The sequence below is a fragment of the Mustela putorius genome, unplaced genomic scaffold (assembly GCF_011764305.1).
Source record: "Mustela putorius furo isolate JIRA1106 unplaced genomic scaffold, ASM1176430v1.1 tig00001130_pilon_pilon_pilon, whole genome shotgun sequence".
NCBI classification, from domain to species: Eukaryota; Metazoa; Chordata; class Mammalia; order Carnivora; family Mustelidae; genus Mustela; species Mustela putorius.
Window position 1 is genome coordinate 2,601,870 of NW_025421584.1, and position 27,916 is coordinate 2,629,785.

At 53.0% G+C, this 27,916-nt stretch overlaps 1 protein-coding gene across 5 annotated transcripts in view; it reads left to right on the forward strand.

Moving 5' to 3' along the window:
- The window catches only part of JCAD (junctional cadherin 5 associated), a 37,418-nt gene extending 10,094 nt beyond the window's left edge, over positions 1-27,324 (forward strand). For 2 of the 5 annotated variants that reach the window (XM_045087428.1, XM_045087427.1), the window contains 3 exons: positions 2,361-2,699; positions 16,886-20,652; positions 25,591-27,324. In XM_045087428.1, the coding sequence (XP_044943363.1) occupies positions 2,419-2,699; positions 16,886-20,652; positions 25,591-25,625 (4,083 nt within the window). In that variant the 5' untranslated portion in view covers positions 2,361-2,418 and the 3' untranslated portion in view covers positions 25,626-27,324. Of the gene's footprint in view, positions 1-1,637; positions 1,758-2,360; positions 2,700-10,267; positions 10,665-16,885; positions 20,653-25,590 lie in introns of those variants that run through there. The other 3 variants (XM_004757971.3, XM_004757972.3, XM_045087429.1) reach the window with 3 other exon arrangements.
- The last annotated feature ends 592 nt before the right edge of the window (positions 27,325-27,916 follow it).

Genomic DNA, 27,916 nt, shown 5'->3' on the forward strand with positions numbered 1-27,916 from the left:
TAGCTGTTCAGAAATCGGCTCCAGGGGAGTGGCGATGCTGAGCAGGGGTGTGGAAATGAGGAGAAACCCCAGCTCGGAGTTGGGATCAGAAGGTGCAGAGAGTCGGCCCAAGGGAGAGAAGTCCTTGTGGACTGGGAACATTCGTTTGGGTCATGGGGCTCGCGGGTCATCCCCTCTCGTCTCGGCCCACCCATGTGGCTCCGGGTGCGCCCACACTGTTGTGCTTTGTACTCCTGCTCCCCATGGGCTGCGGGCCTCTGTGAGACAGAACAAGTTGCACGTTTCCAGCAATCGGTACACTTTTGACCTTAGACCTGTAAGGTCAGGTTATGGCTCTTCGACTTTGAGTATTTTTCGGAAGATGGCTCTGCTGGGTTGTCATGCCCCTCGAGAGCTTGGGAACAGAGCAAGCGTGCTGATGTGGCCAGTCTAGACCGAGTAGACTGACTCCTGCCTCAGGAGGACGATGCACACATGCGTGCTTTGTGCGGCCTTTGCTCCTTACCCCCCAGCAGCGGACCGCGGCCCCGCAGGCTCTGCGGTGGACGCCATCCACTCCTCTGAGCGCGGCGCGGCCACTTGGAGGACAGCACCACTGGCTTTGAAAGAGCCTGACCTAGTATGAGAGAGAGAAGCTGAGTATAGTGAGGCCCAACTTCCCCTGTTAACTCTGGTGCCACCTGGACGTGTGACATTGAGCCAGTCAGTGTGGGGACCCTCCCTGGTGTAGGCCACCAGGATTTTGCTGGCATGTCTTTTCTTTACTTCTGAGATCATCGTTCCCCAAGTCTATAATCCCTCTCATACACCCAAGCACGCAGTTGATAGAGTGAGCTCCTTGTCACTCTCCAAAACCTAGCTGGGATGTCCCTTTCTCGTATCTGTGCGTTCTCGCATCTGAGAGAGCCTACCCTGTGCTGGATGCCGGGGAGGGGGGTAGCCCTGAACCAAACGAGGACCCTGGCCTCACGGCCTGGCCTCGGTGCTCCCCTAGCCCTGTGTTCGTCGTGGGATCACGTTCTCCTGCAGACTCTAGTCCAGTGACGTGCTCGGTTGAATCAGAGAGCAAATGCTCGCCTCTCTGGTCCTTCCATTTCTGTGTGAACGACCCAAGTGCCCCAACCCCTGCGAGGCCTGTAGCAGGAGCGTCAGGAGGGCAGGACTGTGCAGTAACCGCCCGGGCTCATCAGCCTTCCATGAAATGGGGCGACCTAATGGGAAATCGGCCACTTCCAAAGTCCGATGCTCCCCGTGCTGACGGCCGGGGCTTCTGGGCCCCGGTCATCCAGCATGTGATGAGGAGCGAGGACGTGCCTGGTCAGCAGAATGGCGGTGGGCCCCAGTCAGAATGTGCAGCGGCAGGAAGCACATGTGTCTGCCATTCACCTGCACCCAGGCCAGCAGGCGTTTCCTGGCCATTGTTCGCGGGGGCTGCCCCCGCGCGCTTTCCGCCCACCGGCGGCCTGGGGCTGGCGCGGGGCCCGCTCGGGCAGCTCTTCCAGGCCGGGCCTCTGAGTGCTCCCCGCCCGGCCCCGCAGCCCATCCCCAGAGCCACCGGAAGACACAGGAAAGAAGATTCCCTCATGTAAAAATAAACATGGCAGCCCCACCTGTTTTTGCTTGGAGCTCCCAAGTTCCTTGTTCCTTTAGTTCTCAGCAGCGCTGGGGTCTTTGGACGGTGGCCCCAGGGAAGGAGGCGCAGTGGAATTCGTGTACCCTGCGGGGAGCTGGGATGTGGCCACCCCGGGCTCAGAGAGGCGGGAAAGCTGCCCCAAGACTTCTTGGGGGAGAAATGTGATTCTTGCAGATTTCCCGGGTGAAGGGAGACATGTGGGGCCCCGCTGTGGTGCCATCCAGAGGCTTCCCCAGCTGCCCTTCCTGGCTCGGGGCTCACCCCGGGAAGCCAGAGGTAGGGCTCGGGATGGTAGGGCGAAGTGTCAGGGGGTGAAGCCAGCACTGGTCCCCGCTCTTTTTAGAAACTCCCGGTCGAAACTGCAGCTTCCGAACCCGTGTTTATTTTGTCTTGGCTGCTTATGCCCAGTGTTTTCAGAGAACGGGGGCGAGGGAGTGGTGGACACTGTTAATCATCTCGTTGCTGAAACACTGGTCCAGATTCTGCTCCAACAGGCCCCGGCAGCAGGTGGGACCTGCAGGTCTCCGGCCATGTCCGCCCTCTCCGGCTCCGTGGGATAGAGACCGACTTCAGGTGGAGCCTCTGCGCTTCCTGGCCGGGGCGGCCACTGTGCTGTGTGCATAACCGGGCTCTGGTTTTGGTCGGAGTAAAGGGAGCGGGAGGTGTCAGGCGCGTTCCGGGGACCCTCGGCGACTCCTCACAAACACTTTCTCTGTCGTCCCTCCAGTGTGGGTCCTGCCAGCGCGACTGTCCCAGGGGCTGGGCTTTGATGAAGCAGGTGCATTATGTACAGCGTAGAAGACCTCCTGATTTCTCACGGGTACAAGGTGTCACGGAGCATCCCTGCGCCCCCCGGGGATGAGCGCAAGGGCCGCCGGCAAGCCAGGAGCCACACCAGAGCTGGCCAGGACCTGCCCAACGGGTGCGACGCCGGCCGGGCCGCCCTCCCACGCAGCAAGCCGTCCCAGGGGAAGGGCCACACGAGCACCTCAGAGAACAGCCACCGCACTCCCAGAGCCCATGGAGAGCCCCAGAGCGCTTCGGCTCCCAGAGCTTCTGAGCTGGGGTAAGAGTCGGTGCGACCCCACCATGTCCTTTTGTCTCGGGGATCTGGCAGTGGGTGCAGAAGTCAGGTCCCCGAATGCTGTGTGTTTGGCAGGAGCCAGGGAAGGAGAGGGGTGAGAGACAAAACACCTCCTTCCGCTGGGGTACGTGGGCTGTTCCAGCAGCACGGAGCGCGGGGCCTGGCCACAGGCCAGTAAATGAATTCTATGAATTCTATCACATGAGACATACAGCATTCTAATCGCCCCTCCGTTTGCCCTTAGAAGCCCCTCGGATTGCCTTAGCTACGAATTATGTCAAAACTCCATAAAAACTAGTTCCTGTCGGGCGCACATTCCCAATCCTTTAGGCTTCCTTATAAATAGGTTTCAATCCTGCGTACGTCGCAGAGATGAAAGAGTTGTGTCTTCCCCTCTGTGTGTGAAGAAGAAAACCTTTCTTCTTGTATATTCATATAATTCCACTGGCTTCTGACCCGTCTTTCCCTCGCGTACACTGGCCCCACTGTGGGTGTCCCGTCTGAACACAGCTGTATCTGTGGGTGTTTCTTACGACCAAAAAGAAGGCGGGTTGGCTGGGGAAGGGGGGCTCAAAGAGAGGGACTCCGGGCGGCTGGCCGCAGAGCCAGCATGGGAGAGGAGCCCTGCGACCCCCACGCACACAGTTTCAACCAAGAGGAAACCCATGTCATCACTGCATAAAAGTGTGTTTGTCTTCAGTGCTGTGTTGGGACCAGGCTCAGCCTGGGGGAGGAGGGCTCTGTAGGGGCAGAGCGTGTCATGTAATTGTGCATAACCAACGACACAAATGAAAGCAGAGGCTGGTCTTCAAGGGAAACAAATAAACAAAACACCAAGCAAACAAAAAAATGGAGTGAATTCAGTCTCAAGACCATGAACCTGCCTTCCATGGTTCAAAGTCACCTTTTCACAGAAGGGACTGTGAAAATGGGAGGGATTTTATTCTTAAAATATAGAGCATTCCAGGGGTGCCTGGGTGGCTCAGTGGGTTGAGCCTCTGCCTTCGGCTCAGGTCATGATCTCAGGGTCCTGGGATCAAGCCCTGCATTGGGCTCTCTGCTCAGCAGGGACCCTGCTTCCTCCCTCTCTCTCTCTGCCTGCTTCTCTGAGATCTCTCTCTCTGTGTGTCAAATAAATAAATAAAATCTTAAAAAAAAAAAATGTAGAGCATCTGGCACCTTGGTTCTCGAGTGAAAGCAAAGGCGATCGGTTGCCCTCCTAGTGCCCAGGCTGGTCCTAGCAGTGATGCTGCCACGTAAGCGCTGTGTCTCCGAATTCGAGGAATTCGGATTCGGATTCGGATTCGGATTCGAATTCAGGAGGAAACCGGGATGGAAAGGGACCTGAAGATGTTTCCTTTAACCTTGCCCTTCAGACTCACACTCGTGTCCACTACTGTCTTGGGCTTCCGTCTCCTTTCAGCCTCATGCCCAGAAAACCCTGCCCGCCCTGGATTTGGGGAGAGGCTGCTTGCGGATGAGTTGGCGGAGACAGGGCAGCCTTAGTTACCACTACGCAGACTTGTGCCAGAGTCTGTCCTGCTTTCAGTCTTCTAGCTTTGATGCTGAGTGTGTCTGTACCTTCTACCTGGGATCCCAGGGCACTGATGCTCTCCACCTTGTCTGCCCCTTCCTGTGTGTCTGCCAGAGAGCTTGTTGCAGTCCTGCATACGCACTGTGTGTAATGTGTGCTCAGGGATTCAGTTCTTTCTGCCACCATTGTAACAGCTGTAACAATTCTAGGCGGCGGAATCCCTGCAGAGGGGCCTGGTTGGCTGTGCGGGTCTCCCTCCGACTAGGAGATCAGAGTAGGGGTCAGTAAAATCCCCTCTCGAATTCTGGGTGGGCTGTGTGTCTCCCAGCCTCGTCCACAGCCTCCTCAGGACTTTGTCGTCCCTCTGTGCTGACAGGCTGCTGAGGACTACCAGTGCTCACAGCCCAGCCTCCAGGCCGGCCGGCATAATGGGACCCACAGGTAGCCTTTCCTTCTGTCCTGAGTAAAGTGCTCAGACGGGTAGCTTTTGGTGGCACTGGATGTCTTGACACCCAGTTCTCGACAGATCTGGCCATTTGTGCCCATTTCTGAGGTTGGCTGATTAACTTATGACATGTAGGGTAGCTTTCAGATGGAAGCTTGCCTTATCGGGTAAAAAGAGAATATGTGTACACGTTTGCAAAACTCCATGCCAGTGCCCAGAGCTCAGAGACCAGCTGCAGGGCTTCCTGGGTTGAATTGAAAAGGTGTTTTCTTTCTCTAGTAGCTTAGACAGAGCTGGAAACAGGAGGCAAACAGAAAAGTGACAGAAAGGTAGGCAGGAGAATTCCTTCTCAGGAAACAACAACAACAAAAATAGTGCCTCAAGAGGAAAAAAATAGGTGTTAGCAGTTAAAGCCTGGAAGTTGAAGAAAAAGAAAACCCAACAATACTTTGGCTTCTGTGAATTCTGAATCTGGATGAATGAGTGGTCCTCTGCCAAGTCCCAGCCTTCAGTCTGGACCCGTGCAGCTGAGGTCTTGCTGCGTGCCTGTCCCACACAGTGATGCTGCGGGGCTGGTCTCCGGGCCTGGAGGGGCCAGTGGGGCCCCCAACCCCAAGCCAGCAGACAAGGAAGCCTCAGGAGGGTCTCCTCTTCTGGCGGTGCCTCTCTCGGGTGAGGTGAGGTTGGCCCTAGAGTGTATCCCCACACCCCAGGCCAGTCCTCCATACCCTAGGGCCTCCCTGGAGAAGAGGGTGGTCAGAGTGGTTGGAAAGGCCTCAGGGGCCAGAAGAGGTGCGTTTGTTTCATTCTGGTAAGATGGCAGGTTAGCAGTGTCCTTATTTTATAGCCAAAGGACATAAAGGCCAGTGCATGTTGGTGACTCCATAAGGGCCACTTAGTGCCACGGTGGTTGATGCCTGGCTCAGTCCCCAGGCTCTGGGCTGCCGGGCAGACTGGAGGCGGCCGCATGGTTAGCAGCATCGGGCCGGGACAGGCGCTGCCCACGTGAGGCCTGGCCCCATCCAGGAGGGGCGCGGGATTCTGTGAGCCCAGGGGTAGGCTGTCCTCACTCGCTTCCTCATCCTCTGCCCTCCCCCCGGCATGCGCGGATGTGTAGTGGCTCTCGGAGCACAGCCGCGTCCCTTTGCTCTCTGGGGGGCTGTCCAAGGAGCACACGCAGTGGCACCCAGAGGAGATGTGCGTGTGCAGGGCTACCACCCTGTGTGCCTGGTAAGGGCGCTGTCGTCGGGTGTCGGGGGCGTGCCGGGAACATCAAGATTGGTGGTGGGCGTGCTGGCACTTTGGTCTTTCTTCAGGAATTAACTTTGTCTTCCAGCAGAGTTCCTTAGGTAAGGGCTGCTTAGATCCAGTTCAATTAAGAAAACAAAACAAAACAAACACAGCCCTCACATCTGGAATCTTGACTCGATTTTCCAACGTGCGGTGTGTGTGTGTTTCCCAGTGCGCCGAAGGGGCTGCTCTCCCGCCTGGCACTGTTCCCAGACCAGGTGATACCGCGCTCCCAGGATGAGAGGGGACTGGCAGCTGTGTTGTGCGGGGAGGGGAGGGACCCGCTGGTTCGCCCAGAAACTCTTGTGCTGGGGGTGGAGATAGGACCGAGTCACTTCTTCCCTGTACACAGGTATCCAGATCAGTGAGAAGACAGCGACCGCTTTCCAAAGCTCCGTTGGGTGTGTTCTGTGCATGTTAGGGCTGGTGCAAGCTTTGAAGTCCCTTCGCTGGTCCCTTTTGTCTGCGACATCATCCCCCAGCTCTGGAGCGGCCCACAGAGCCGCTCCTCCTCCAAGCCCCAGACCCTTGCCCTCTCCTGGGCACACTACTGTGTGCTCCCAGTGCACCAAGCCCTGCCTGGGTGCAGCCAGAGCCCCCCTCCCTAGCTCCCACCGGCAGCCCCTCCTACCGGTTTGAGGACTTCTGCAGCTCCCCTTGGGGTCTTCTGCCAGCGCTGTCTTCTGGTCCCCAGGACTGTCCGCTTCGCAAAAGCTGACACCATTGCGAATTCATCTCTGGTTTTGCTGACTGCTATTAAGGAATTTTGTATTTATTGACACTCAAGAAAAAATTTGAAATAAATCCGATGAAACCTAGTACTCCCGTGCCAAGGTGGTTGTGGAAATGCTGAGCGTTTCGGAACATTGGGATAAGACTGGATGCAAGTAGAGAAGGTTTTTCCTAGCGAGAGGGTCTGGGCGGGGCTGGCTTGGGAAGGTTCCGTTGTGGAAAGAAGGGACACTGACTTTCCAGGCTGAGCGGCCGAGATGGCAGTTTCTGGGGCTTCGTCCCCACCACTACCTCCTGGGGGACAGAAAGGAAGGAAGGGAAAGGAGGGACCAGACGCGGACACGGCACAACTCCCGAGAGGCTGAATAGCCTTGGCGGGGAAAGTTTCCTTCCTTTGTAGATTCTGCGGGGGCAAGACCCCAGCCCACTCCGGTGGTGAGGGACGAGCTGCTGTATCACGGGGAGTCTCGGGAGCGCCCACCGGGAGGAACACGACGAGCAGGGCCTCACTGATGTGGGCATGAGAAACCTGGGACCCGAGGTTGGTAGTCAGTCGACCTTCTTTGGGGTTGTGAGTCGTTCCCCGGGGGGGACTCTTCCCTCTCTGTCCCCCGTTGTCACCGGGCTTGCCTCTCCCCATGCTTCTGCTCCCTCCTCTGCATAGGAGCCGATTCCTGTCACTGGCAGCCCCTACTCGCCAGGAACTTTGACTCACGGTGACTTACTTCTGCTGCTGCTTCCACACGGTGCTTTAGCTCCAGACGCAGCTCATGACTCCTGCCCGGGCCTCTTCAGTTTTTGAGAGAAGGACTCAGTGGTCAGGCTTGGGCTTCGGTTAGCACGTCTCAGCCCCATCCCATCAGCAGGCCGGGGAGCAGGGGCTGGGTAGGGAAGGGAAGGTGGACAGGGAGGAGGGGTGACCGGATGCGGCTATGTGGTCTTTACCCACCCTCCATCAAGGGGCTGTGGGTGAGGGAGAGGGGTGCCCAGCATGAATCCCGAAACGTGCTCTTTTCACACGTCGTTCGTTTAGTAACTCTGCATACTCGGCGTTTCCCCCTTAAGTCAGATACTCCGAGCGCTTCCCTCGAGGCTAACCACTCCTGAGTGGTCTCGCTTAGCAGGCTTAGCAGATGGTGAGACGGAGCCAGCTGCAGGCTTTGCACCAAAGCTGCTCACGTGGTACAGGGAACACCTCGTGGGCCCTTCAGACGCCGCGGCAGGACTGACACGTCCATAGCTGGAAGACCGTGGCTGTCGTAGAACTCCAGATAGCATTCTGTGTACCAAATGAGTTGGTGCTGGATTTTTAGCAGGTCCCCATTTTTGCCGTATAACCGACAACAGGTAACTTCTCAAGTGCATTGTGTGTGGCGCCGGTGTCCTCCCCGCCAGCAGTCTGGAAGGGATGCTTCCGGAAGCTCACGGTTGCATCTGTGTTCAAAGATTATAATGAGAAGTACTGTTTAGTTCATCAGTTTGCACGAAGTTGAGCTACTGGTGCACGTCCTGTGTTGTTCCAAGACTGGCTTGTCAGCACGTGCACGCAGCGAGATTAAGGAGAGAACAGAGGAAGCGGGCACAGGGCAAGAGCGAGCTGTTATCTATACGTGGAGGAAACTGCAGGCTTAAGATGTAAGTAGCCGTTACTGAATAATACTTAGCTACCTTTAAAATATGTAAAAGGCCGTTATCAGGCATTCCCGGTTTCCTTACTATGTTTCCGCTGAAAGACCATAATCAGAGGAAGCTGTAAAATAACTTAACATAGCAGGAGTTTGGATCTGAAAGTCATACTATAGTAGTTTCTTCTCTGTGTGGCCCCAGGAATTCTGGTAAAGCTGTGTGTTAGCTCACCACGAGAATAACTAGCAATTACATCTTGTCATCAGCGACAGGCGTCGCTCAGGAGAGGCGCACCATCTAGACGGGGCTCTGATGTGGTCGGGCCTCATCTGAGGAGGTTTCCATTTGATCAGCCAACATCCGTTCTCGATAGGGCTAATGGGTGTGGTAGACAGTCACTTCTCAGAGGCCTTTCAAGCTTCTCTCAAGACATCGCCTGCTCATAATGGTTTTCCAAAAAGGAAGGCCTCAAGTTTAACATCTGTTTCCATGTATCTCTTTTTCTTCACAAAATTATATTTCCACAGACATTATTTGTCTTTGAGTTGCTTGCTTCATTGCCTAATTATTGGGTGGTGGTATCCTGACCTCTTCACAGAGGAAAGTTCGAATTGTTTGAGCCGAGGAGCTCATGGACACACACGGAAGATTCTGACCCCCTGTGTTTCCCATTGTCTTTCTGGTAAACCCTTCTCTTGAGGTGCCTTGTTCTGGCTGTTAAGCGCTGCCACCGTCCAGACACACCTGCAGCCGGTCCCACCACACACCTTCTCACGTGGCTTTCCTGCTACCAGGGCTTCCCGACAAGAGGCAGGTTAGATCCTTTAAACATGAGACTTCTGGAAAATCAGCCATGAGGATGAGGAGGTGCCCCCAGAGCTCATGGGGAGATTCCAACAGCACAGCCTAGAGCTTCACCAGCCTGGGTAGCCGGGCCCTCGTCAGGAGAATTGAGTTCCTTCTTCCACCAGAAAACTGGGTCTGCGAGGGAAGCCAGCAGATACCCAGGTGAGAGGCACTGGGTGGTGAGGAGATGAAACATGGGTCCAAAACAGAGCCTTGAGCGCGTCTGCAGTTCTGGCTCACTTTGTTTCAGAGATGATGATACCTCTGAGCTCTTGAGGAGGGTCAAAGAGCCTGAGACCAGAGTGGAGTGGATGCACTGACGTGTACTTGTACTTGACGGAGGGCAGTGTCCTCGTCTGTCTACGCAGAGAGCGGACTCATTCCTTCGAGCCCCGTCTGGCTCAGGTTGACCTTCCTCAGGGGCTGGCTCGCCCCCTGGGCTCTGCTCTAAGCTTAGCCTCTGAGGCATGGAGAGCACTCCTTGCATGTCCTTGTGCGTGGTGACAGGATCGTGGGGGAGAAGCCAGAGACTAGGGCTGGTTTTCCTCATTGTTGACAGCGACATTGTGTAGACTACACCGGTGAAGACGTTTTTACGGTAGAGCTATGCCTTTATTACAGAGAAAACATGAAAATTCAGGATCTGCCTCACCTGTTGGTGTTACATGCAAAAAAATGGATCAGAGATTGCTCTTCCTGCTTTGTTTTCATAAATTAAATATTGGTTTGTTCTCCACGATCATTGTGGAAGCGGGTGTAGCTTCTTCCTTAGAGACCAGCTGGCCCCGGAGGGGTGGAGCCTTGTTATGACAGTCGGCTCTATCATCATTTCCTGTTATTGTGAAGGCCCATTGATTAGGACTCAGAAAAGACAATACCGATCTAAAATAATCACCACATAAGACAAACACTCAGTTCTCTCTTTCCTTTGTGCTGCTTACCTCCTTCCTCGGACGACGTGAGGAAAAGAATTTTCAAAATGATCGTCGCTGCGGAGAATTTATTTTAATCGGGTTAATAATAGTAATACTTGTTTAAAAAAAAAAAAACAAAAACAAAACTGAGGGCTTATTGTGTTAGACGCTTCACCAAACAGTTTAAATGTATTTTCTCATTAAGCCCTCCCAGGAAACTTAGAAAGGAACTGTTCCCATCCCTTGAGTAGAAATGAAGAATCAGAGACACAGCGAAGGGAAGTGATGTCACGGAAGGCACAGGCGGGGAAGTCCTGACCAGGTGCTCGGGCTCCCCTCAGGGCACTGGCACACCCTCCCTGCTGGTACACGGAGAAGCCCAAAGCCAGCCATGCTCCCTGTAGCGGGGTGTGGGCGCCGCGGCCCTGACCCTTCCTGGGGGAGGACCCAGGTTCACTGGGCTCCTTCTGGCCTGACCACAGCCACCAGCTCCTCTCTGCCCTCTGCTCTGTCGTCTTCCCGAAGCTAGGAGATTGATCAGATGTGACGAGTAACCGGTAGTAAGTACAAGTAACAATTCTTATTCAGACTGAATTTTTGCTCGACAGTGATATTGGTCCATAATGTGTCCAGAGCCGCCTTATCTTCTCCGATTTTTAGGCTGCCCTCCATATGTGAGTCTGAATCTTCTCTTGCCCTCATGTTTCCCCGTTTCTTAAATCCCCTCTTTATTGCCCTGGATCGGCGGTTGGTTTCCACAGTATAGCACATTGAGTATACCGAGGCAAGCTGAGAAACGAAACTGCAGGCTTCCAGGCCCAGAGGGCATCGAGGGCAAATTGCACAGCAGTAGATGGCTGACTGGTCACAGAACCATGTCAGACACCTCACACGGGGACTGGTGAGTCTGAATCACTCCGAAGGGATGGCCCGACGCCTCTGCCAGTCTGAACAGAGAGAGTTTTCCCTTCGAGGAGTGGGGGGTTCTTTAAGTGGCCTTTACGCTCAGATTGTGCGTGGGGGTCAGATGGGCCCAGCTGGAATAGGGAGTGGCCTCTGAAGGAATTGCGTTGGCTGAGCGCCACGACTGTCCCCCATGTCCTGTAGGACGTGACCGGTAGGGTGGGAGTGCGGTCGGCAGCACCTGCATCTGCTAGACCGGCAGGCTTGCCAACTGGAAGAGCTCGCGGGACCCAGAGTCCGCGTCCATGGAGCCTGCCGCCCTCACCTGGACCTCCAGCAGGAAGCACAGTTGGCCAGACCCCAGGGGCTGCCCCCCGGGGAACCAGGTTCAGGATCTTGTTCATGCAGGAGTATCAACAGTATCGACACAGAGCTCGGCTCTCGTGTGTCTGGATGGTTAATGGGTACAGCTCCTGAGGACCTGGGTCCACAGAGAAGATGGTCCCGGAGCGTGTGAAACCATGGTTCCAAGTCACGTCCCATACTGCCGTTCCGAGGAGGCTTTTTTTTTTTTTTAAGGAGGACAATATTTTCTGTTGTGGTTGAAAATGAGTCATGAGTGTACTAATAGAAATGTCTCCTAAATTTTTCATCATTAGCTTTTATATATGAAGTGAATGCGCTTGCCTCTTTTCCTTTGGACATGTTGTTTCTCACATGTTCACCTTTCAGATACTTTCCAAAAAGTGTTTATCCGTTGTTTGGCTGAGATCAGGTCTCTTCTCTGTGATAAGGTATAGGGCTGTTAGCAAGTGTAACGTCTGGTCTCACCTCTGTCCTGCTTTCCCAGGGGCTCCATAGAAAGACCCTGCTTGTCTCTTTGAACTTGGCCACACAATTTATTTGAGTTCTCACATTCCACTTTGTTTTTCTTATCTTTTTTCCCACCCTGTATTAATGTGTTCAGCTTGTTTTTGTAAAACGTCCCATTGTTAACTTTTTTAAGATGTAAATTATTAGCTCTCATTTTTTTAAAAAGAAAAATTTGATCTCATCTCATTTTCTCAAAGGTATGAGAAAATCTGTTCTTGGCCCTGAAGTCATGGACTTCAAAGCCCATAGATACCCATGCTTGATAAGTTGTGTGAGGGAGAAACTGACCAGAACTGCCCCTGAGTGGGGTCCACTTGAACCTGTCAGAGTCAGGCTCATCTTGGGTATAGGGCAGATGTTTGTGAAATAGGCTCTTTAGCATTTTCTATTATACATATTATTAATATTTCCCAGAGGACCTGTATTTACCTTAAATTGGGATTTGGGTGTCTTGTACAAATAGAAGAAGTTGAATCAAGAATGCTTAGCCATTTTGATTGGTTAGATAGGGCAGTTTTGACAAAGTTAGGGTGATACAACATCACCTTTTTAGGTGGGGTAGAAAAGGGACTACGTACATCGTGGAGGTAATTATGGTCTGTGTTCTTGCCCTATTTATCTCCTTCTTTATTTGTCTTCTGGTCGTGCTCACGGTACGTCCATAGGCAAATAGCACCTTGGGGTCCCGGCCACCTCTCGGCGCTTTAGCGCCCCACACTTTTACTGAGAAGCCAGATTATCCATTGAGAAAATGAGTGAAAGCCACACAATGCGGTTTTTCATAAAGTCAGGTGCCCTAGGAAAATGGTCACAGGACTGGAAGGAGTAGGCGCGGTGCTTATTAAAGCCGAGTGGTTCCAAACCCTCTCACCAGCTGCTGAAGAATGGGGCAAGAGAGATTCTTCACTCTCTCTAAATTGGGTCCGTGACAATTGTCACTTCTTATTGAGTTTAAGTCTTGCCCTTGGGCTGTGCATAGAGTCTGAGACCCCAGAGTCCGTTCGTCTTCTGCTGTTTCTCAGGACATCCGTGATAGACGGGCTGTCACAGAGGACTTCCTGAGGGAAGGGCCTGTGGCCTCCAGAGCTCATGGTGGCGACTTGCTGCTCCCCCCCACCCCCAGGTCACAGCTATGAAAGGAGGTGCAGAGGCGATGACTTCCACCCTGCCAGGTCCCTGTGGAACCTGCCCCAAGAAGGTCCTGCTAAGCATTCAAATCCTAAGAGCTCGGAACAAGATTTCAGTAGCAACAAAAGCAGACAAAGAAGCCGGCCTTCAGCCAGGCCCAGTGTCAGGACAGCCACCACTCTGTATGAAGAGTCCGTGCAGAAGCACTCGGGCTGCTCCGTGCAAATGCTTTACCTCGAATCGATTTTGCGTATTTTCTACTTCTTCAACCCGTAGCTCAGTTTTGCTTTAAGCGGCTGCTGGAGAAGTTATCTGGAACGGGGGTGGGAGCAGGACTTGAGGCAAAAGAAGTAGTTCTGAAGTACCAATCCTGCTCCCGCACTGCTGATGGTGTGCCTGGGGACGGCGCGGGTTCCATCGGGGGTCTTAGGGTTTCCCAACACGTATTAAAGTCACGCGCACACCACACCATGGTCTCTTACGTGTGCAATAGTGTTCCGTCTAAACAAGCAGAGCACGTAACTTAATTTAAAATATTGCTAATTGGGGGTGCCTGGCTGGCTCCCTTGGTGGAACATGTGACTTTTGCTCTCGGGGTCATGAGTTCGAGCCCCATGTGGGGCGTAGAGATTACTTAACAAAATAGAAAATTAAAAAAATTATAAAATATTCCTAAAAAACGCTAACCACCATCTGAAGTTTCAGCAAAATCATCCTTTTGCTGGAGGAGGATCTTGCCTGGAGGTTGGTACCTGCTGAAGTGGGGTGGCTGTGGCCATTTCTTAAAATAAGAGACATCAGTGACGGCCACACCGGTCACCTCTCCCTTTCGTGAACGCTTTCTCTATGAGAGGCGATGCTCTCTGGCAGCATGGGACACCCCGCAGGACTTCTTCCACTCTTGGACTTCCTCTCAAGGCCTGTGCCTCTCAGCTCAGCGTCTATAGGGTTCTAAGTCCTCTGTTGTGCTTGCACCAGACTCCACAGCGTCTTCCCTGGGAGTGGGCCCCACCTCCAGAAACCGCTTTCTTTGTTCGTCCGTAAAAAGCGACGCCTCACCCGTTCATGTGTTCTCACAAGACAGCAGTGATTCAGCCCTATCTCCAGGCTCCTCTCCTACTTCTTGTTCTCTTGCTGTTGTGCCCCGTCTGCACGACTTCTTCCCCCGAAATCTTGAACGCTCAGTTTGTAAACAGGTCTGCAAAGCACAGTAAAGCGAGGTATGCCTGTGTTAACGATGATGATGCTCGTGGATGTGTATTAGTCATTCACCACCCGGGCCCCCTCCGGACAGCAGCCTCTGCCCGCGCGTTGGGAATGGTCCCCCTTCAGCCCGTCCCTGGCAGCTGCTCCCCCACAGCCCCCGCCCAGGCCTTCACCTGCCGTTGCCCAGAACCAGCGGCTCCAGAGCTCCCTGGGGTTCCCACCATCCTCATGCCACTGTCTGTCCGCCGAAAAGTGGGCTGTGTTGTAGGAAGCCTTCGAAACCACAAATGATACCTGAGCATGTGGAGGGGGGACAGCTAAGCTCACTAGAAATCAAAGAAATGCAAATTAAAACCAATCAGAAGTTATTTCCACTTACCGAACAAGGAAACAATTTAATTGTAATGACCAGAGATGAGAAAGGTTCAGCAGGATAAGCTCTCCTGGCACTAGGGAGGGGAGAGTCCATTGGAACCGTGGATGTAAGGGCCGATTTGACGATATAGATGACATAATGCCCCCAGTCTACTAATTCCTTTTCTCAGGATTTATTCCAAGCTGAGATCTGATTAGTGTTTGCAGAACAACAGCATTCCTCAGAGCATTTCAGAATGTCCTCTAGAGAGGCCCAACAGTGGTTAAAGGGATCTGATACAATACTTCATCTGCTAAAATGATGCACTTGAGGAATTTTGCATTACGTTGGAAGAAGTGAAACGGAGTGGCTCCCTGAATGGGCTTTATTGGGGTCACACTTAACTGTCTTTGAAGCTGTCCCTACCCCTTACAAGCTGTGCAACTTGGGAGAGATGTTGAACCTCTCTGTTCAGTTTCCTTACCTGTAAAAGGGAGAGAGAACAGTGGAAATATAGTTCGTTCGGCATCTTTCGCACAGTGCCTGACACAGCATAAGTGCCCGAGTGCATGTTAGTGTTAAGTTACTTACCTTCTGTGACCTTCTGTACCTCCGTTTCCTCCTCTGTCCGGTGAGAAGGACAGCAGTTCCTGTCTCAGGGTGCATTAATGGACAGAAGGCACTTGGCGTGGACTGGGCATATGGTAACAGCCACGTAGGTTGTCTGCGACTGTCTGCACTGTACGTGCAGGGAAGTGTCCGCACAGATCCCTAGCTGGGACCAGGGCTCTTCGAAAATCCACATCCTCACCCACATCAAGACTCGGTATATATCAAAATAACTTGCTGGGTAGAAGGATGACAAGCAATTTTTGCCTTTTGTACTTTCCTCTATTTTTCCAACTTTTTGACAACACATGCATATTGCTTTTATAATTTCAAAAACGAACAGTGGTTTGGGAGTCGGATCATTGTCTGTTAATCAGAGCAGTTGCGCAGGCCACGCTGCCTTCAGGCTGATGGTTTCTCCGCAGTTCGGAGAAGCGAGCCTCGCGGCCCCGGTCACTCGTAGCCGCCGGCGACCGTCTCTGCGCCGGGCCACGGTGCTGTGCAGACCTCTTCAGCTGCGTTAGAGCAGTGATTCCGAACTCCAGTGCGTGCTGGAATCACGTGAGGGGGTGCTGCAATGTCATCCCGCTGGCCAGACGGGGGCCTCCCAAGGAAACTCTGCCATGCGGCCAGGTGACGGGGGGGGGGGGCGGGGGCGAGCTGGTAGCAGGCTGGCACCGGCTGCTGCCATCTCCTACCTGCCCGGGGCTCCTGCCCCACGGACAGAGCCCCCCCTTCTCCTGGTGCAGCTCCCAAGTCGCACGAGCAGTGTTTCCCACACCACCTGGGGGACCAGACCCTGAACAGACCTCCCGAGTGGGAACTTTTTACCCGAGAAACTTGGTAACATATGTGTTTAACAAGACCTCTGGGGGCTTCCTGCCACCAGGGAAGTTACGGGAACTCTGTTGAAGCCGTGGTTCTCTCTCAGACTGCACACGGGGTGTGGGGTGCCTGGAGAGACCCCACTGCCAGGTCTGCCTCCCGCCTCTCGGACTCTGATGTGACGGAGCCGGGCTATGTGTGGGCCTCAGGACTGGGGAAGTCCCTCCGGATTCCAACGTGCAGTCATGGTTCACAGCGACTGCGATGGTTCTCAGAGTGGGGTGCCTGGGACCCCATCGCTTGGCAACGTGTTAGAATTACAGTTCTGCGGAGTCCCACCCAGAACTGCTGAATCAGAAACTGGGAAGGGGACCCGGCAGTCTGGGCCTGAGCCACCCTTTCTCACGATTCCTGCCCACACTGCAGTTAAGAACCACTGCCCTAGGGTAGGGTTCTGAGAAGCAGGTTCCCAGACGGACTCCCAGGAGAGCTCAGTGGTCAGGATGCGTCAGGGAGGGGACCCCTGGTGGCCCGTGAGCACACTTGGAGGAATACCGCTCTCCAGCTGACCCTTGTTCCCTTAGGCACTTAAGAGTTCTAAGAGCCTTGACCTCTCAAGTACCACCAACGTCCTGATGTTCTTGTGGGCAGCCTGTTGCTGCCACTCCTAGGCCCCTGGAGTCAAAACTCACGGCTGCCTTCTGGCCATAATTAGTGGGCCCTGCTCTCCTTAAAGTCCATAAGTACTCTGGTTGGGAAGATATTTTGCAGAAGTACTGCCCGGACTTTGACTTGGATCACCAGTCACAGAAGCAGAGGAGGACATGTTTCTTGTGTGTGGTTCCTCCCCGGGTGTAACTTCCGTGCCTCTTTGTTTTGTAGGTTTTGTCATCAGCCCGTGCTAAGGGGGTCCTCTCAGCCCCAGCCTGCTCCCCACCACACCTACCGGAGAAGAAGGGGAGAGGAGGGCAGTGGCGTGCTGGGGCCAAGGGACCGAGAAGATCTGGAGGACAGAGGAATGGCCCAGGCGCACAGTCTGCCCGTCCCCATGAGGGAGAGTCCGTGGGAAGTTGGAGGAAGGACAGAGAATGTGACGAAGAAGGCGGTTTGGGAAGAAGAGCTAAGAGTGGCGGGACCTGCCAAGTGGCAGAATATCAGCCTTGAGAGCTGGAATCAGCCAAGGAAATTAGGGCGGCAGATGTCTGATGGTGACGGGGAGAGATTGTTTCAAGATCTGTACCCATTCCTGCAAGGAGAGCGAGCACTGAGTTCCCAGAGCAAAGGGAAATCCCAGTCCCTGCCCAGGGTGCTTTCGCCCGAGAGCCTAAGTTGCATGGACATTCCCATTCCATTAAACGATGGACATTTTCCAGGTGCTCCTAAAATGCCATTTTATCCCCCAAATTGTGCACCAAATTTGGAATCCACAAGGAACCCCGAGAAGAGCGCCTCCTCGGCCCCTTTACCCCGGCCTAAGTTCGGGCGACCCCTCAAGCCCCCCTCTTACGACACTCACCAGCACACCCGGGCGGCAGTGGAGCAGAGCGACTCTGCGGACAGTCAGCAGGCAGACCTGTGCATCTCCTACTTGAGCAGGACTCACGAGCCCCGGCTGGAGCCGGGTGCGTCCGACTCTGGCTTGGAGCCGCCCGTGTACGTGCCTCCGCCGTCCTACCGGTCGCCGCCCCAGCACATCTCCAACCCTTACGGGGACGACCCAGCCCCCCGGCCCGTGTGTGGTGGTCCCCGTCAGCAGCTGGCCCCGATGGAGCTGGCCAGCTCTGGTTGTCAGGTTCCTCCCAGTTCCCCGCGAGCCGGGAGCACGTATGGGGTGGGCCCACGCTCGCCCCGCAGCTCCCCTCGGCCGCCCAGGCCCACCACCACTTACGACAGCTCTGTTCTGTATATTCCCTTTGATGATCCGCGGATCCGACACTTTAAACTCTCCCACCCCCAGGGTTTCTGTCAGGAAACAAAGGTTGAGGAGAAGTCCTACAGCTCCAGTCCCAGCGCAGTCCCCACACCTGCGTCCGGACGCAGTCAGCACGACGGTGCCATCCTGAGCTCACAGATGGTGACGGCCCTGCCGGGCAGCGTGAGCGGCTCCATCACCGCCGAGCCCAGTCCCCAGTGGCCATGGGGCCAGCTCCCCAGGGATGTGGAGAACGGCGGCTTTCCTGACCACAGAGACCACGGCGCCACAAGAGGACCGTGGCCTGCTGTGGGCTGCGGCCAGCGTGGACACACAGAAGGCCCAGCCTCCTCCCCAAGCCCACAGGGCGAGAGTACCTGGGAAACTCGAACCAAGCTCAAGAAGTTTGAAACTGGGATTCAGACCAAGAAAAGTTCAAAGAAAAAAATGAACGAGACGATATTTTGTTTGGTTTCCATCCCAGTTAAATCCGAATCACATCTGCCAGATACAGATACGAACAACAATGACTTAAAACAGGGCACCGAGAAAAAGAATGGGCTCGATAAGAACGCGGCTTTGCAAGAACAGAGTCTGCTGAGCCTGTCTTCCACCGACCTGGAGCTACAGGCTCTCACAGGAAGCATGGCTGGGAGAACAGAGTTCCAGAAACAAGATCTGGGGGAACCAGAAGAAGGCAAACAAACAGATGACCTCAGATTCATTCCCCCTGCAAAACACAGAGAGCTCAAGTATTCTGGCTCATGGCCAGGGCACCAGTACCGAGATCAGCAAACACAAACCACTTTCACCGAGGACTCCAAAAGCCCACGGCACCCCCCTGCCGAGAAGCCTGGAGGGTCCCCCAAAGCCGTACTGACTCCCAGATTTTCAGAACCCATGGCCTCTGATGCTCATGTGCCCGTGGCATTAGCTTCCAGAGACCAGAACCAGGGGCCAAAGGCCCCTGCCCTCAAAGGTCAGATATCCCTGAGCCCCTCCAGCAATAGCGCTTTCTCGAGAACTATGTCCTGCACATACCAAGCACCCGCTCTGAAAGCAGTGCCGGGTCAGGCCGACGTGGACGGCCGCGGCCCCAGCCCCAGGCCCCGGGGCGAGGTGGTGAAGGGGGCGACCACGGGCCCCTGCAACAGCAAGCAGCCGTTCGGGCAGTTTCTCCTGAAGCCGGTGAGCCGGCGCCCCTGGGACTTGATCAGCCAGTTAGAAAGTTTTAACAAGGAGCTTCAGGAGGAGGAAGACAGCGGTCAGAGCAGCAGTGACAGTCGCAGTGAGGACAGTGACACAGAGTGGCCGTGCGAAGTCCACGCTGATGTCCCGGGCAAGACCTGGGGCTTCGGTGAAGACAGCCGGGCCTGGAGAGCTGAGGAGCCCCGAAGGAGGCCGATGCTGGACGAGCCCGGGGCCCGGACGGGGAGAATGAAGAGTAAGTCCGAGAGCTGGAGTGACGAGCAGAAGCCCAGCTGGTCCCCGGCCCCGCCTCTGTCCCCGGGCCCCGCCACAGTGGGCGGCGGCAGGGGTGCAGCCTCGCTGTGGGTGCACAGAAGCCTGGGCGCGGAGGAGGGACACCAGGAGGTTGAGCACAGAGCGAACAAGCTAGCGGACAGTCCGGGTCCGCTGCACGGAGGGACATCTTCTAGGTCAAGTGACCCAAAACCAGTGCCCTCGTCAGATCCGGCTGAACTGCGGCCACCCCAGGGAGGTGAGGAGCTGCCGGCCGTTTCCATCTCGGCGGGGCTGAGCGCAGCAGCCCCTCGGAAGGCGGGGGCCGGAGGGGAGAGGAGCCTGCCGCCGCAGCTCTCTCTTGCCAGCAAACCCCGAGGACTCTCGGCGCCGGACTTGAGGTCTGTGGGGCTGCCGCCCACACGAGAGCAGAGTGCCCAGAAATTAGATGGCTTTTTAGGGGAAGCGAGTGCAATAGAAATCCCCCCGAATGAGTCCCTTCAAGCGAGGGCTGCGAGGATCCTGGGCATTGAGGTGGCCGTGGAGTCCCTGCTGCCAGGCACCAGGAGAACGGGACAGAACCAGTACCCCGAGCCTGACGGGCGTGCCCTCGGGCCGGAGGCCCCCAGGGAGGAGTCTGTGTCCAGCTCAGTCCCGCCGGATGACCCCTCGCTGTCCACTGACGCCTTTTATGGCAGGAGAAAGTGTGGCTGGACCAAAAGCCCTCTCTTTGTCGGGGAGAGGGACAGTGCCCGTTGGGCTCCCCTGGCCTCTGAGTACTCCACCGTGGACAGGACCGTCCCCAGCGAGGCCCCCAGCCCCGAGCCTCAGCCCAGCCCCCAGGAGTCCCAGCCCTTCAATCACAAGGATGTGGGGACAAGACCACCCTTCAGGTCCACGCTGTTCCATTTTGTAGAAAGGACCCCAAGTGTGCCGGGCTCCGAAAAGCGGCTCAGAAGCACTTCCAAAGTGATCGAAAGTTTACAAGAGAAACTGGCCTCCCCCGCGAGGAGGGCAGACCCTGACCGCTTGATGAGGATGAAGGAGGTAAACTCCGTGTCCCGGATGAGACTCCTGAGCTCGCGGAGCGCGGACTCCGTGGACGAGGCCGGGGACCTGAAGGCCGAGAGGGGCTCCAGGGTGCCGCCCGGAGGCCCGGTGTCTCTGAAGGCCGGGAACAGCCCCCCTGTGTCCAGTGGCGGCTCCCCGCTGGAAGAAGACGGGCATCCGTCGGCACAGAGGGAGAAGGACGTCCTGCAGGACTTCTGGTGCCCAGGTGAGGGCTCGGGCGAGCCGGCGGGTGTGCAGAAAACCCCGGGTGGGTGGGTGGGTGATGAAAACCCCGAGGCTGTCAGTTATTACCGTACCAAAAGAGTCTTCCTTTTATTTTACAAAGAATTATCCAGAAGCTTTGCTTAAGAATCAAGATCCTGTGTGTATTGTGAGGATTATATCTTTGTGGGAATGACCCATGCGAACAAGTATAGACAGCTACCTACAGAAACACATTTTGGGCTGTTTACTGTGGAGAGGGAAATCAGTAGAGCGTTCCCACTTTGGTCGGACCTTGACGAACCTTGTAGGAAGGAGGCTGTCCTGTGGGTAGTCTCGCTCTCGCCCCAAACAAGCCTTCACCCAGGCCACCCGCACTCTCTTTATTCACCTGGTTAAGAAAGACGTACCGAGATAACACGTGAACTACACAGCCCGGGATGCCGGGGCTTACCGCGCACCTTCCAAAACCCTTTGTCCCGCGCTTTCATCTGTTTTTGCTACGCTACCTTTTTTGAAACTTGAAGAAGGTTTAGTAGATAAAAGGAGCAGTTTGCACTTTCTCAACACTCCACCCTAGAAGGTTCCCCCGCCAGCTCTGTCCCAGGAGGCCCCCTAAGGTCTGAGTGCTAAAGCCCAGGACAGAGGGTTTTGGCCTTTGGGCCTCTCCCTTCCATCACCTTAACGCCTTCAGGGCTGCTCCAGGTCAAAGCACAGGGCGGGTTCCTGGTGGCAGCAGCAGGGATTCCCCCCAAACGCAGTCTCACCCTCTCAGGCGCTGCCACAAACAGGCATCTCTGTTTCTAGCATTTTCTTCAGGGGCCGGGGAATCAGCAATGATGTATTCTAGAACTAATTCTAGAACTCTAGACGAGCAGAGGGACATGTCAAAAGGCCTGATTGTAAACTGTAGACAGGAAGGGGCCTTGACTCATTCATTCAGACCTTTTTTTTTTTTTAATAAATTTTTTTATTTATTTGACAGAGATCACAAGTGGGCAGAGAGGCAGGCAGAGAGGGAGAGGGAAGCAGGCTCCCTGCTGAGCAGAGAGCCCGATGTGGGGCTCTATCCCAGGACCCTGAGATCATGACCTGAGCCAAAGGCAGAGGCTTTAACCCACTGAGCCACCCAGGTGCCCCTCATTCAGACCTATTTACAGTAAGGGGAGACTGTGCCCTTGTGTGTGTGACCTCGCTGACCCAGGGCCCTGGGCCCCTGTCCTGAGCCAGGCCCTCTGGTCTCTCACTGTGGGGTCAGGCTCCACCCCCGCCCCTTCTCTCTTTCTTACTTTGAAATCAGGATTTCAATCCTGAAAACAGGATTCCTCAGCTAGAAATGTCCAGAATTTTTGTTCCACAGAACTTGCCCATGGCACTTTTTACATTTTCCCACAAATACAGTATGATTGTAAGGAACATTAGTGAGTGCTATTCTGTTGCTTCCACAAAATACATGTTGGAAATAACCCATTGGTCGGGGCCCTCTTGGGTCATCCGACTGGACCAGTTTGGTCTTTGCCAAGAAAGACAACAGTAAGGATGTGCAACTCTTGCCCCAGTGATGGAAGAAGGTGTTACGTGGCCCATTTTTTGAGTTGTTGGGATTTATGGGGTTTCTACCTAATTCCTCTCCTGCTCCCTCCTCCCCCACCCAAAATATGCCCACGTGCTCTTAAGCGTGAGTTAAAATGAGTTTCTCTCTCGGTCCTGCCTCATCCTAAGAACTGTAAGGATTTTAAAACGAGACAAATCCTGTTAAAATAATAAATGCCAGTTTGTCCAGGTTTCTGTGTCTTGTACACAGCCCACGTATTTCAGGGAGGATTTTATAACACAAAACAGCTAGTTCAGTGAGGCACTCCCTCCCGCCTCAGCTCGATCGTTTGGCACGCGAGTACAGGTAGGACAGCTATCTGAAAACATGTAGATAATGCCAGGTTTATGTTGGCCAGCCCTTAGAAACAGCTCTGCGAGACCTTTTTTTTTTTAAACAATAGTTACTGAAAATCACTAGAATTTTTTTCCCTCTCCATTTGATGCATTTCTTAGCACATAATAAAATGACCCCAGATCTAAAGTCTCCTGGGGTGCCACACAGCTCACTCTGGCACGATTAAATAATTACATAGCAGGACCCCATGAGGTTTCATCCATGCGCCGGGGCTCAGATGAACCTCCACGGCCCCTCACATGACAGTCACCAGGCGTTCAAACTCATTCTGAGAGGAATGCAGATCATATAATCTAGATGGTCGAACTTGGAGACACGTTACCTTTTTCCCTTATTGTGGCTTCGCAAGTTAATATAAAGTCTCATTGCTTTTTTGGCTGATAAACTCTTGGGTTTTGTTTTCCTCTTGGTGTATTTCATCATTCTGCACTCAGGAATCATCATCTCAGTGCCCGTTCCCACCCCCGTTCCCAGCGTCCCAGTGGGCAGGAGCCCCTTCACTGCGCCCGGGTTCACGGCCCACTCCGATTCAGAGTTTGTCCTGGAACTTTAAAGATTTTTTTGTATTTATATATTTGACAGACAGAGATCACAAGTAGGCAGAGAGAGAGGAGGAAGCAGGCTCCCTGCTGAGCAGAGAGCCTGATGCGGGGCTCAATCCCAGGACCCTGAGATCATGACCTGAGCTGATGGCAGAGGCTTTAACCCACTCAGCCACCCAGGCACCCCTGTCTTGGAATTTTAAAATAAGTTTATGTCACGGATATCTGTGACGTTCCCCTGCCCAGCGTACACACATGCGCCCTTCTAGAACTTCGTGATCTGTGTGGTGTCGTAGTACCCATTGTATCATAAAGTACCTTTATTGCAATTTAAAGGTGGTCCTTTTGGGGCACCTGGGTGGCTCAGTGGGTTAAAGCCTCTGCCTTCTGCTCAGGTCATGATCCCAGGGTCCTGGGATTGAGCCCCGCATCAGGCTTTCTGCTCAGCGAGGATGAGGCTACAGCAGGCTGCAAGTGGAAACTACACACCAGGGTTCAAAGACTTAGTCTAAACATTTTTGGGGGATTTCTCAATTTTTATATTGGTTACCTGTTGAAATGATAATAATTTGGGTCTCTTTGGCAAAATAAGATATATTATTGAAGTTAATTTTACCTGTTCCTTTTACTTGCTTTAACACAACTTCTAGAAAAATTTAACATGAGGTTATGGGTTACGGTCCTCCCGGATCCACAGAAGGAGCCTGTTGTCCTACAGAGCTCTTCCCAGCTGCCTGGCTCCAGGCAGCGAGCTTCGGCAGCGGGGCCCTGGGGTGCAGGCCTGTTGTGGTGCCGCCCCATGCCCCATGTATGGACCTAGATGTTCTCTAGATGCTCAACCCCTTCTCTGCCTCTGGCCTCTGAAAATGCGGCCCACCCACGGCGTCCTCCGTTAGGACCGCCCACCCCATTTTCCAGGAGAAAAAGAGGTTTTTGCTCCAAGTGGGTCACCCTCGGAATCCACACCCGGGAGGCTGACGGAGCACAGAGATGCGGGCCTAGCTGTCCGAAGCCTGTGTCGTCACATGCCACGTGGCCAAGTGTCAGAGATGTGAAGGAGCAGACCAGCCTGCACCCCGCCTGCTTGTGGCTGCGCGGGCACTGGTGCAGCACACGGTGTTGGAGGCCGAGCGGGTGCGCTGTCCGCATGGCCTTCGCTGTCACGGTCGCAGAGGGATCGGAGCCCGGTCGTGACGGAGTTGAGATGGTGTGAGGAAGCACAGCAGAGTGTCTTGCTGCTGGAGAAATTGGGAAGGATCTCAATGGCTTTTGTCAGGGCCAGTGGCCCAGACGGATCAGAGCAGAGACCGTTTTGCAGTAGTGTTTGTAACTACCAAGTTCTGCCAGTCCTTCTAGATTCCGTTAGGCGTCTTCTCTTAAACAGTCAGGACACCTGTGATCTGCTCTGGTGGGAAATTCTGCCTGTAGGAGGCCCACAGGTGAGCTCGAGGCTGACCCGGGTCGCAGAGATCTGTGAGTCCAGAGGGGTTCGGATGAGGAGGCCGCAGCCCTCCGACCGCATGACCTTGTGTATGGGGTCCCGTTTTGGAAACCCCGCTCACTTGGGCCCAGTTTGGGATTTTCCAGTGTGGGCTGTGGCATGGGTCAGCGTGGTGGCCCAGGCTCCTACACCTGGGTATGTGGGAAGGCCTGGAAGAGGGTGTTACCAGTCACGAGTCCATCCTAGGCCTGTCTGCTGGCTGGTGGTGGTCGGGGATAGGCGGCTTCTCGCTGTCGGCCAGGCAGTCAGGATTTCAGGGTCCCCAAGCTTGCATTTGATTAAAAAGATGCTTTTTTTAAAAGATTTTATTTACTTATGTGGGAGAGAGAGAGAGAGAGCACAAGCAGTGGGGGGAGGGGTAGATGGAGAGCAAGAAGCAGACCCCCGGCTGAGCGGGGAACCCGATGTGGGTCTCCATCCGCAGCGACCCTGGGATCATGACCTGAGCCGAAGGCAGACAGACGCTTTACCAACTGAGCCACCCTGGCGCCCCCCCCAAGGATGCATTTTTTTAAAGCAAGATTTCATTAGAGTTGTAATTTACAAAAAGAGAGAGAAAGAAAAAGAAAAAACTCCTGAGTGTCAGCCAGACGTAGCCCTGCAGGTTTACCAGTGTCGTGTGTCAAGTTCCCGATGTCCTTCTGTTCCACTGTGGACAATAGGAAAGGACTTTCAAAAATTAAGCAACTCCCATGTTTCCATCTGTGATTAGGTAATGATCACACGTGTCCTTTTAAAATAGTCTTTTAATGATAGTTTCTTAATCCTCAGTGAAATCAATGTTGTTTAAATATCTAAGCATTCACTTTACACTTGTGGATCTTTGTTCCTTCAACATACTTATTTGTGGTCTGAGGATTAAACAGAAAACACACTAATTGAATATACCACTAATATTTTTTTTGCCTTTTTTTTTTTTTTTTTTTTTTTTTGCTTTTGCTTTTTCAGATTCCTATGACCCTAGCAGAGTGGAGAGGGTGTGAGGAGATGCCAGTGAAGTCCGAGATTGCTAGAGTTTCCTCACGGGGTGTCGTCTGGCCTGCCGGCCCGTCTCACCCCCATGTCGGCTGGAGCCCGCTGACCTGTAGTATGCGGTCACAGCCTCTCCCACTGCCACCAAGAAACTCCTCGTCCCTCCAGAGTCACTTTGTGGAAATAAAGCAGTAGTCCGTTGAAACCATCTGTTTTCATAATATGAAGAGTTAATACCTGTATTTAGAAAGGAGCCACACAAACTCTCCGTAATGATGGACTTCGCCAAGCTGGTAAATAGTTTGGTGTTAATCTGGTTCTATGTGAAAATTCAGACGTGAATGATTTTGAAAGGACTGTGAATGTCATAAACCCCCTCTGCATCTCTACGGCCTGTCATCCCTGCTCACGCTAAGGAGTTTGGGACTTGGGCCAGCTGCCTGGCGTTCCAGCACTTTGAGTTGAGGGGAAATGGATGAGTATATACGACCCGTTTCTAATCAGTCTGGCCTTCTGCTGCTGCAAGTAACTCTATTTATAAGTAACTTGCCATTAGAGAATAAAAGCAATATCTTTTTAAGTTCCTAAAAGATTAAAACTTGTACCATAATGTACTCAGAGTATTATTTTATCTGGCGATGAAATACTTTGATCATTCGCAAACACGCCATCGTCTGCTTTGCCCTCAGTATTATCTATTTTTATGTTCTGTATGGATGTTCAGAAATTCTTTATATGAAAAATAATTGCTGGTTTAAAATAGACCATTTTAACAAAGTAACTATATTTCTTTTTACCAAAAAATGCTATTTTTCTATGATGTAAACAATTGTGAGGTGGCAGATTTTTAAGGAAGTATTATTTTATTTAAGAATCTGTGTCCCTTTGTGTGAGAGGAGCCCAGAAGGGGTTCATGTCTGTTTTAAAGCACACATCCCTTACCTCTTCACGGCCCAGCTCCTTTCCTTTTGTCTCAGAAAGAGATGTCCGCATAGACATTTTACAGGGTTAACAAAATGAACTTTTCACAAAGACGCTTTTGCAAATGTAGCTGTAAGGTGATATTTGAAAATAACTTGCTCACAACCAGCCAACACCCTTACAGCTATTTTTGCTGCCATATCCACTAGAATTACCAAAAAACAGCTTCATCTCGGAATGTCTGTGGGGCTCTCCCCTGAGACCAGACTTTCCTCCTCCCCCCCACCCCCCTGCCCCGTTACCATATATTGTATTTTTGTCTAGAATGATCCTTAATTATTAGTCTCTGCATATTTTTTAGAAGCGCCAGAGACGTTATATATATGCCATTACAAAATTACTACGAGGCCTGTGTATCCAACTGTGTTTACTGTCGCCGTAGCCTGCACAAACGTGGCATTTTTATGCATTTGCCCCTTCTTTCCAAGTAAGGCATCTTGTGAGCTCACACTTCCTCAGCGGTTTCTTGTTGCTTTCCTGCCTCTTTCCCTCGCTTTTCTTTCCTTCCGTCTTTCTCTCTCTCTCCCTATTTCTTTCTCTCTCTCTTTTTCTTTGAGAAACCACCTTATCTATTTTTAGACGTTTCAAATTCCTAAAATGTGAACTGTTGGGTGGTCCGCAGTTTGGCCCGCAAAACAACTCTGACTGGCCTGTTTTTATCTGTACCATATGACTTTATTTCATAAGAACTTCATGTCTTTGGACTGTAATAAACCACACAGAATCGAAGTCATACTGAACAGTCATTTCAAATACACTTATCTGCACTCTTGGTTCTTACTCTTACTTCCTTCCAGATTTTGGCTCTGGTGAAAAGCTGGAGTAGGCTCTTGCTTTCCCAGCACATGAGATGGGCCAAGTCTCAGCATTTGGAATGGCGGGAACCTTTTCCTAAGAAACATTTAATGGGGAAGAGGTCAGTCTGTTACAAATCACTCAAGTCATCTGTAGAATCAAACAAGGGTGGCGACCTGGAGGTCTTCGTGGGGGCGTGCCTCCCTCCTTCCGCTGCACATGGGAGAAGGTATTTGTAGACGGACCTACACACGGACACACATGCATGCACTTACACATATCTGTGAACTCTGTCCTGACTTCCTCTAGAATTTGTTGATCGCATCTAAGAAGTTCTTTTAATGAAAATAACTAAATTTTAGCTTATTCCTTAGGAGAAAGAAAAGGATCCTGAAGAGAAAAAACAGGGTAACCTACATAGATCACAAAGCAAAATAGGATACCCTTTCAGTTTCTATCCTAAATTGTACCATCTTTCTGAAACCATTCTGAATTCAGTTGAAATTATCAATATTTATACTTTGAA